The 10,986-nt window shown below is 45.7% G+C and overlaps 1 protein-coding gene across 1 annotated transcript; it reads right to left on the reverse strand.

Moving 5' to 3' along the window:
* Window positions 1–8,908: 8,908 nt before the first annotated feature.
* Window positions 8,909–10,251, reverse strand: Nkx2-8 (NK2 homeobox 8). The gene is made up of 2 exons (XM_046460938.1): window positions 10,104–10,251; window positions 8,909–9,462 (listed from the first exon to the last, which is right to left on the reverse strand). Exons 1-2 carry the CDS (start codon window positions 10,249–10,251, stop codon window positions 8,909–8,911), a joined length of 702 nt encoding a protein of 233 aa, XP_046316894.1.
* Between the last annotated feature and the right edge of the window lie 735 nt (window positions 10,252–10,986).

The following is a 10,986-nucleotide window of genomic DNA, read 5'->3' on the forward strand; positions in this document are numbered from 1 at the left end:
CTTATATATTTAAGATATTTATCTAAGGTACTGCACGGGTAGTGATGTATGTGCATTATTTGATTATGGTAATCATTACACAATGCACATATTTAACCATGTTGTACGTCTTGATATATATACAATCTATTTGTCAATATTTGGGTATTGAAATAGATGAGTTCCTTATATATTTAAGATATTAAGATATCATTTATATAGGTCCATACACACACACACACACTTGTGTGTGTGTGTGTGTGTGTGGTTTGGGAACAGAATGAGTTTCTCTCATTCTGTGGGATCAGAGAAGTTGTTTGTCTCTTAGTGGCCCCACACAGCATCAGTAGTTGCTAAGAGGATAGGGTTCTTACCTCCCTTGGAGCCCAGATGCTTTCCCTGCTCTAACCTAGGTTCTTATGCCAAAGTTCCTCAGCCTCCTTTGGTGGTCTGCAAAGCTGTCTGGCTGTGACATCATATGATGATAAAGAAGGGAGAAAGTTAATGCTACATAGTCTACAATGGTGTGTGTGTGTGTGTGTGTGTGTGTGTGTGTGTGTTTAAGAGGGATTGAAGGCAACAGAAAACATCTAGAAGAAGTTGTGGATTAATCATTTGCCTATTGCCGCAGTCTGGCTGGGCACAAATGCCGCAGTCTGGCTGGGCACACAATCACGAGCCACCACACAGCTTGTAGATTCAAACAGCAACTCTTTATTCCCGAACTCACACCAGCCGTCTACAAACACGTTCTGGGGAAATCCACGTTCTCTGCCCAAATCCACTCCCACTGGGCTTCTGTCTCCCAAAATATACTGTCTGAATCCCGTGAGAACTCAAGGGGAACTCCGGCAGCAGGATACGCCCTATTCCCAGCAGGAATAATCTTAAACCTTAAACCTGGAACCTAAACCGGGAACGCCCTAATCCGCCTTGGTCCTTGAGCAAGGTCACCTACATTCAATGTCACTGCAACATGGGGTACGCTGGCAAGGAAATTGTCATACCTACTTGGCTAATGGCTCCCAGCATTTCCCCCCTTCTGATTAATTAAACAACAAGCAATGTGGCTTAAGGACCGTGCCTGGTAGGTTGTCCAATTCAACATATGGTTCTTACCCGTCATCGGAAAACTGACCTTTAGGCGTCAGCCTCCTGTCTTAGGTTGATACCACTGCAATTGGATCATACCCATCACTGACTACCGGTCCAGCATACAGCCATACTTGTGGATAGGTCTATGCACCAGTGGGGGGGTGAGGTTCTTTGCCTCACCTACAGAGGCAAAGACCTATCCACAAGTATGGCTGTATAGTTCCTTCACATCCTTCAGGATCCTTCCAATCTAATATCATAGAACTTCTATGGGGATTAGTCGCCACTCCTAGGCCTCAAAGCGTTTGAGTGGCTTGTTGTAATGGCCAATGTTTTGGCCATTCTTGACGAGATATGATGCTAAGGTCAGCTCCTGTGTCCAGTAGCCCATTAAACTCATGACCTTGAATATTTAGTTTTAGCATTGGGCGAGAATCTAAATTTAAAGACAACATAGCCCAATCTACACCTGTGGAGCCTAATCCCCTGGAACCTCTTTCTACACTATGACTAGGAAATTTATTATGTAGGCTGGGTATTATTAACAACTGTGCTATTCTATCTCCAGGTGAAATTACTGATATACCTCTTGGAGAACTAGCTATAATTTTTATTTCACCTACATAATCGGGATCAATTACCCCAGGACTTATCATAAGTCCTTTTAATGTAGATGAACTACGTCCCAATAATAAGCCTACTGTTCCTTGGGGAAGAGGTCCTTTTACTCCTGTGGGAATGATTTGAACTCCCATCTCTGGAGTTAATACTGCTCTGGCAGAGGCACAGATGTCCAACCCTGTGCTCCCTCGGGTTTGTCTGATGAGGGATTTAATGGACAATGTGTCCTGGGCACTACCCTGATGGTGTTGCTGGGATCCTCCACTGCCCCGTATATTTGTGGTTGTGGGCCCCGGAGCATTGGGCCCCCCTGTCCGTTTTTTGGCAATGGAGCCTGATGCCTTTCTCCACGATATCGTGGATAAATACCTGGTCTTTGTCCGTTTTTTGATAAAGGAGTACCCTCAATGGTGGTTTGAGAACGGCATTCATTAGCCCAATGTCTCCCTCTACGGCATCGTGGGCAAATACCCGGTATTCTATTCCTTTGATACCTACTTTTGTTAAACCCTCCTCCTATGGGGCAATTCCTTTTAAAATGTCCTGTTTGTTCACTATCATAGCATGTTTTTGGCCTGGCATCTAAAGCCTGTTGTACTGCAGCTGCCAAGAGCCTATGTTCTAAGCCTTTACAGACATGGGCTTTGGGTAGCGGAGTTTTCAAAAGTCCATGATTTACCAACAGCTGGTAAGGTAGAGCTTCCCTGGAAACACTATAGTCCTGTTCAAACTCATGTCCTGCCAAATAAGGAATAAACAGCCAGCTGCTTCTGTCTATTTCCTTTTGTCCTTCTTCTTAGTTTGTTTTTTACCTTTTAATGGCAGAACCCATCGTTGTAGTTCCCAATGCATGATTCTTGATAGACAGGAAATGTCCCAGGCTATAGAGAACAGGGAAACTAAAGAATAAAGGGGAAATGTTCTTTCCAAGCCAATATGATTTTAGACATTTCTCTTTGTGGTTATAGTTTACAATGATACAGATGAAATTTCCTCCTGGCACTTTAATAGCTTACCCGAGTCTCCTATTTATTATACCAGTATTTTACTAATGAGAAACCAAATGTCATTATGGAAATGACTAGATTGGGGATGTGGCTCAGTGATGACAGAACACTTAACTAGCATGCTTAAGACCCTGGGTTCAATGCCCAGCACCACAAAAACAGACCAACAACAACAACAACAACAAAAAAAACCAGCTAGACTTAGGAACATAGCTTATTAACACATCGTGGTATATGTCCTTTGAGAATGAGAAAAACAAAATATCCATTCTATATGGGTATGAAAAATGGGATTATGAATCACAGTTTTTCTTTCTTTAAGAAAAAGAACATGGCATTTTAAAATTTCCTTCACATTCACTTACAAGTGTATTATAAGCAATTTCCTATTGTTTACATAATTGAATGTGTTATGGACATAAGTTGTCCCATTGTTAGGCACTCCTGAGGAATTTAGGAATATGATCTCTTTCCACTTAATCACTGACAAGTTCAGTTAAGAGAGAGAGGATCCTTGTAGTTTTTCCTGGACAACAATATTCTGGGAGCTCTATTTTGTATTGTTAGTGCTCCTCCTGCTCCCACATGGTCCCACATTGATAAAATCATTGGCCTTATTTAAGATAATGTTTAATCCACAATACATGAGCAATAAGAAAATCTGCCCTGCCTCTGTGCTTTAACTGAGTTAAATATGAAATGTTCCCATCAGGGAAACAGAGCATGTTGAATACTTGGTCAAAGAGATAAATGAATCCATTAGTGTGATTAGGCAATAAAAACAGTTTCCCAGAACAGGATTTGGTTCTTTACTCCATATGAGGTTTCTTTGGTCTTTTCCTGGTGTTTTGTGCATTTTCCTCTGCATTGCAGTTTGCCATAAAAATTGCTTTTTGTCCTTACACTGATGCTTATGTAACTGTATCAGATCTGAGAAGTTATGATTCAGGGTTATCTCTAGTTGAGAATTTAAACCTAAGCTGATAACATCTTTAGGATTGGAGGAATTGTTGCTTCAAACACTGTCCTTAAGCAAAGCTGGAGGAGAAAGGTATAATAGGAAGAAGACAGCCTCAGGTGAGAGATTCAAGGGCCCTTTGAATGGATTTTCTTGATACCTTTGTCTCCAGTTTGATTTGCAAACAGCCTCTATTCCCATTCCTAGTAAATTCTGCAAAATACCCAATCCAGTCTCAAGGAAGGGGGGTCAGGAGGAGAGCAATTGGTGTATTAGGAAGAGAGAAAAGAGTCCAAGAGCTCTTGGGAAAGCATTTGAAAACCTGTTGACTCATAAAGGACCACCCAATCAGAAGGCAGGAGGAAGTTAAGCATGACCAAAGTCCCTTCTGATGTTCCTTCTATCACATCCTACTCATAGGAGCTATGTGAAACTGTAGCAGCTTTTGAAACTGCATGGCCTCAGTGAAGAACTTGAGATTTTTCTTTGTCCATAGGGCAGTTTATTGAAGAGAAAATCATTTTCTACCTCTAATTTGTGATGATGTTACTTTCCTAAACAAACATTAAAATTTCTCTACTGGACATGGTTGGAAAAAATAAGAATCCCTGTGCTAGAAACTTTGGGGTAGATGAGGGAAGGAGTTGGAATAGAAGGAGAACTTACTCATTGAATAGCCTAAACAATTTTTCATCTTTCTCTAAATTTATATCATCGCTCTGGATCAGCATTGAAGGGAATGTTGTTCAATTCTTTAGTGAACTTACTGACAGTAATATAAGCACTGAGCTCAAAATAAAGAGGAAGATGCTAGACACCTTTAGTTATTAGTATATACGTGGAGTGGGGGGGTCAGAGAGGAGTGAAAAAGTATAGAATTAGAATTCTGAAAATAATTAAGGAACCATTTATTAAAGCCCCACCAATAGCATGACTTAGAAAAATGGTAAGTGACCTGGAGGGATACAATCATATCCATAGCAATTGTTATGCTCTGGGATAAGGAAGTACTTCTCAGCATTCTAAAAACTCCTGTTGTTCTCATGTTTACAGATAACCTGTGCAGGCTGGTTAACTGAACCACTCAGAACAGATAAACACAATTAACAAAATATTCAACCATACCAAGCCTATAACTATCCTACCTGAACATCTTATTCACAAGTCAAAAGTATTTTTAAAAGTAGTGAAGTGAGGGGTGGGGTAGGGAGAGGAGAAGAAAAATTAACTGTGTCAACAAGGCAAGAGAATAATAAACACTTAAACACCACTGTTAGAAAGGAAGATATAGGTTAACCTGGGCTCAAATAACTTCTTTCTAACCCATCAGTATCACATTATCTAAGATTCTAAAGTGCTAAATTGGTCAGATAAGAGATGTGCTAAGATGTAAGATCCTCTGAACAATGAGGAAAGAAAATTGAAGTGAAAATTGTGATCTCCACCTGCAAGAGACTTAAGTGACTTAATGTTTACAAGGGAAGAAGAGAGAGAAAATGTGAAGAGGATCATATTTACTAATAAAGATAAAACTGGAGACCCAGGAAGGAAAAAGATGACTGGGGAAAGGACTAGGAAAGCCAAAGTCATAAAGCCCCACAGGGAACTGAGCCTGGGGGTTGGGAAAAGCTTAGAGGAGCTTATCAGAGCCAGCAGAGACTCTACTGAATGCTGAGTGGACAATCTGTGTCAAGACATCAACAGCAGATGTTTTTCTGGAAGAAGAATGGTAAAATGATAGTCACAGGAGAATATTGTGACCTGCAGACAAGAGCTGTGTTTCATTGACAGCTGGACAATAACACACACAAACAAATCTAGGGGAAACACAGAGGTTATGTCCCAAAGTTAGAGATTTGGTAAATGGAAGTGGGGGGCTGGCAGGCACTACAGAACCTTTCTAAAGAAGCAGGGAGGTAACTAGGACTGTCCACTGAGAGCAACAGAATATAAAGAATGAGAAATCATTCCCACCATGTGGTTAAAGTGTGCATCTGGAGCTAGACTTCTTGGGTTCAGAACCTCTCTGACACTAACACTATGACCCTGGGAACTTATAACTTCTTTGACCTTCAATTTCCCCATCTGGAAAGTGGGGGTAGTAGTACTATCTCATGATGTTTTTTTTGAGGATTGAATGAGATAGTATTTGGGGAAAAAACTCAGAATATTTTCTGGCATGCAGGAATCAATAGGTGTTAGCAACTACTCTACTATGTGATCAGCCTCTGGGAGTGGCTCTGAGCTACACAGAGTGCTTTTGGTATGCTCTCACATACTCCCAGGCTATCCATAAGATAATTTTTGATGGTTTCATAGAATTTCTATTGTCACATCAAAATGACAATTGTCTTCCTTGAGGGCAGCTTGTAAGGAAGGTCTCTATATGTGAGTTAAGCCGAGGACAAAGGTAACTTTCTTTGAGGTTTATAACTACTTTGGGCAAGTCACCTGCCCCATCCACTGAGTCTCAGTTTCTTACCTATAAAACAGGACACACACACACAGAGAGTATAAAATTTCTGTGATATCAACTGTGAAAGTGTCTAGAAAAATGCCTGGAACACAGTAAGTTTCAATCAAAGTTTTCTGAGTGTGAACCTGCCTTGTGATGTTGATGATGGGTGACAAAAGTCTGAGACACTTTCATCTGGGGAGGGTGCTCTTAACTATTTTCACAGCTGTTTGTGGAGAGGCCTTGGGTTCATTCAGCTTTTGTCAGAACCTAGAAGAATTGACCTCTTAGGTCACAAATGAACCTGACATTTATATCTATTCCAGCTTATCACAGGTGTGAACAGGAAAAAAAAAATGCGACATCCTGGGGCCTCTATAATTCATGATGGGAATGCATTTTACACTTTCCCCTTTGGATTTTCCTTCCAAGCCTAAAGGAAAAAGAGTGAAAAGAAGTGAGTAATTGCTCATACATTATGTTTCCTGGTTCTACTTTCATTAGAAATTGCTGTTCTCCTCCTGTCCAGGACACAGTTGGCTGCCTGGCTGGACATCTTGCTGTGATTCTAACCATCTTCCTTGGAAACAACTGATTGTGTCTTCTGTCCCACTATTTGGGACCATGATGGATTTGATTGAGGATACCCTCTCTTACAAAACCTCTTGGTTTAGATAGTCTCTCCATGAGACTATATTTAATAGGCCCTGTCCACTTTGCAGATTCCAAAATCTACTTTCTCTGGAGTTCTAGGAAAAGAATGGAACAGGTAGTGCTTTCTTTCTTTAAAAATTTTTTTTAGTTTTAGATGGACACAATGTCTTTATTTGTTTATTTTTATGTGGTGCTGAGGATTGAACACAGTACCTCACACATGTGAGGCAAGTGCTGTACCACTGAGCCACAACCTCAGCCCTGTAGTGCTTTCTTTTTATTTTCTCCTCAAGGATATTTAGGAGATCTTTGTCACAACCAATGGCATTCAGTAAGCTATGACTCTTTCCCTTCATTCTTGAAGGAAGAGCCAAGCACCCAGCCAGCTGACCATAGCTGCAAGTCTTCAGAAATCCTTTCCTGCTTTTCTTTCCCCATCTGCTCTGCCAGGGTTAACTGGGAAGCCTCTGGCAGGTCCCAATATATGTCTTACAATGTTCAAGCTCCCTCCCCAACAATCATTTAATAGAAAGGGGTTTTATGATACAAATTTGATAATCTCCCATGCACACTGGCACTGTTCTAATTGAAGTTGTAAGCCCATAAAATTCAAGCCCTTTGTCTTCCTGAAGGCCACAAGGTTTAAAAAGATACTATTGTCCTGCCTAACACCCACTACATTGTCACCAGGGACTGATTAAACAGAGTCCTGAATCCAAACAGTTCGGATTTTGTCTAGGTCCTTTTCAGGCCCGACAATGCCCTTTTCAGTTCCCAAGACAAAAGGAGGTTTAAGGAACGAGATTCTTCTAAGATAACCACATCCATATGGAAGGCAAGGTGGCCGGCAGCTGAGACCCAAACTCCCCACTCCCATCCCCCTCTGTCCTTCTCCACCCCCACCCTCAAATCCCAGGTGATAACACTGCCTCCCTGTCTCCTCCTTGAACAGGAAATCTAGGGCCTCTAACTGGCTGGATACCTACCACTCACAGACCTATTAGGGGCTCCTATTCCCTTCCCCTGGACCTGATTCCCTAAACTGCTTTTCTCAGGTGCATCTTCCTGCAAGTGGATGGGGAAATGAGATCACCACTTCTTCAGAGGGACTTGCCTGCAGGGAGTTCCAAATAATGAGGAGCAGTTGCAAACCCAAGGGGTGGAACACTAAGGCCCTGGACCCTGGAGCCTAATGTGCAATGGGAGCGCAGATAAAACGAGGGGAAGCGCACTAGCGGACTGAGTTTTAACCTAGGGCCACCAAAGTTCCCGCAGTACAAAGCCGCTCTGAGGCAGTGTCCAGGGCCTACTACTGTTGATTTCTTCTCGCCGCTGCCCGACCCAATCCCACCATGGATAGGCGCTGCGTCAAGAGGAGGTGGAAAATCACAGCATAGTGAGACACTTAGGAATTAACCGCGAATCTCCTGGTGGTTTATGGGTCTCTGAGCTTTCGGTACCCAGCTTCGGAGACCCTCATTGCCCCTCATGGACCACACGGTAGAGTTTTGGAGTTTCAAAACTCCAGGAGCCCAGAGGAGCTTCAGCGACACTCTGGGACCAAGGCTACCACACGTTAACGGAATCCCCAGGATTCCTGCAAGTGGATGCAGGGAAATGAGATCACCACTGACAGCTTCCTCCCCTCCACTCCCCCATCTTCCTAAAGCCGAGTTGGCACTGCGACCTGCCCTTCAGTCAAAGAGCTGACCGGCGCTATAAGCTCCAATGCGGTGAGCATGCTCCGACCTATACGTTCCCATTAGAAACGCTGGGGGACCCAACCCTACACATTTTATTCTTGATTCACAGAAAGAAAAAAAACATTCTATTTCTTTTAAAAATAAGTCGCTTCCCATACAAATGGCTATTTAAAATATACAAATAAGACTCAGTAAAATCTAGGTCTGGGGCTGAAGGTCCAGGGAAAGGGAGATCTTAGCGAAAGGGGCGATCTTAGCGAAAGTTCACTGCGTGTGCTTCCGCGACGGCTGGAGAGGGCGTGACAGGGTTCCCCGAAGTTGGACCTGCAGGGAAGGGGCCTGCAAAGAGCGGTTCCGGACAGCTATAGGTCTTTGGCTGTAGCCTTACTGCGGTTACTCCAAAGTCTGGGATAGCCCCCAAGTACCCCATGCGGCCTCACCAATTCCAGGAGACCAAGGTGGGGGGCGCTAAGTGCTGGTAGGCGGGGATGAGGCCGAGCGCAGAGCCGGGCCCGAAGGCCGTGTAGCCCGGCAGAGGGCAGGCCGCGGACGCGGGATAGCTGTACTTGTCCTGGGCCGACGCGGTGCCGGCCTCACTGTTGCTGCTGCATGGCTGCCCATCGTGCACCAGCACAGGCACCACCACGCGGCGCAGCAGGCCTGGCGCAGGGTGCAGCTCAGCAGAGGTTGCCAGGTCTGGCGACTCCGCGGCTCCCGGCGCGCGTGCCCGTTTCAACTTGTAGCGATGGTTCTGGAACCAGATCTTGACCTGAGTGGGCGTAAGGCGGAGCAGGCGCGCCAGCTGTTCACGCTCGGGAGCAGATAGGTAGCGCTGCTGCCGGAAGCGTCGCTCCAACTCCAGTGTCTGCGCTTTGGAGAACAGCACCCTCCGTTTCTTCCTCTTCTCGGCGTCCGAGCCCGGAGACATAAGCTGAGAGGACATCCGCCGCGAGTCTGGCGGGCTGGTCTCCAGGCTGCTCTCGTCCGAGGCTAGGAACGGCAAAGGACACAGGGTCTGGTGAGAAGCCGGTCCCCCCGAGCGTCTGGAGCCCTTTTAGGCATCAAGCCGCCAGCTGGAGGGCGTCCCCACTCGCGCGCGACTTTCAGAGCGAGGCCGTTTCCTTCACTGGGTTCGCATCTTGGTACCCACCTCTTGGAATTTACTGACCCATTCATACCATAACAGCTCACCAGGGATGAGATACTTCTTCAAAGAAACCCACCTCAGGGCCCTCTCAAAATAACAGGGATAGTGGCTGCGCTGGGAGACAAGCCGCTTCACCCAAAATGGGCCACCTCCAGATCAATTGCACTACAGTCTGCCTGAGATTTGCAAAGCCTTAAGAAGGGAGGTATTTTAAATATTTCAATATTCCGACTCGTAGGAATCCCCGGACACAGAAATACAAATGTCCAGCACTAGTGCCAAGTGCAGAAATCTACTCTCTGTGCGGACCCGGACGCAAGGCAGAGATTTGAGAAACGGGCCTCTCTGACTTCAATACTGAAGAAATCCAGACTCTGGGTTGGGATTTTGGTTTCTTAGTCTTTTGCTCCCCCTTGATTTTGTTCCCCCTTCCCTCCCCCACCTCACCTCCACCCTCCACCTCAGCAATCCTCCGCTCACTCACAGGGATAGTGGCTGCGCTCAGACTCCAGCCAGTGGTCCCCACCAGGGGTGCGTGGCTCTGGCTCCCGCCTGGGCCGGTGCTGCGCGTCCGGCTCGGGTAAATTCAGGAGGCTGCGAACGGTGAAGCTGAGACGTCCAGAGGTGGCCATGGTCGAAGAGGGGAAGGAGGCGGGGGCAGGGCAGGCTGAGAACTGAGGGGCAGCCGGGCACGCCGCTCCTAGGAGTGGACGTGGGAAGCGCTCGCCATGAGCTGGCGGCGGGGATATTAGCGCATTTACAGCGGAATCCGTGTTTATATAAACAGCTCTTCCCACCCGGTCCGCTTTGAAAGCCGAGGTCTGGGTCTCCAGGGTGTTAAGTACCTGAATGAGTGCTGGACTAAAGCCTGGCCGAGCCAGGAAGGTGCCACCTCCGCCCCCCACCCGCGTCCCGCCCCGCCCCGTCCCGTCCCCCGCCCCTTGGCGCCCCGTTACCTCCCAGAGGCTGCAGGAAGCAGCCTTGGGCATTAGCGATTGTCTGATTAGCCCAAAGTGGGGACAGATAATGGGGATTGTTACTAGTGAATAACATCTTGGGTGGCGAGCAATGGCCACCACCCTCCCGACCGACCAAGCCCCAGCTTTCTAGTCCTCCTGGGCTGACCTGGGGCCTGGCCCTGCAGAAGCACCGGGAAAGGTGGGGTCAGCATGGGTGGGTTTATGAGCGCCAAGGAATTTATTCTGTTTGCTTTATTCCTCCAGCTAGTTTGCTTAAGTGTTAGTTTGCCTTAATTATCTGCAACATGATTTACAAAGCTGCGTTAAACTCTGAAGCACTTCCTTTCTCTTTTTAGTAGGGCTCCTCTAAGAATGCTGGGCAAGAAGTTCTAGGAGGGCACAGAGAGT

This window comes from Marmota monax, unplaced genomic scaffold, assembly GCF_021218885.2.
Source record: "Marmota monax isolate L192 unplaced genomic scaffold, Marmota_monax_Labrador192_F-V1.1 WCK01_AAM20220418_F8-fsc00001, whole genome shotgun sequence".
Classification (NCBI taxonomy): Eukaryota; Metazoa; Chordata; class Mammalia; order Rodentia; family Sciuridae; genus Marmota; species Marmota monax.

Coding starts and splice junctions, on each gene's coding strand:
- Nkx2-8 (XM_046460938.1), bottom strand. CDS start 10,251: ATGGCCACCTCTGGACGTCTCAGCTTCACCGTTCGCAGCCTCCTGAAT. Junction 9,463..10,103: donor TGAGCGCAGCCACTATCCCT/GTGAGTGAGCGG, acceptor TGCCGTTCCTAG/CCTCGGACGAGAGCAGCCTG.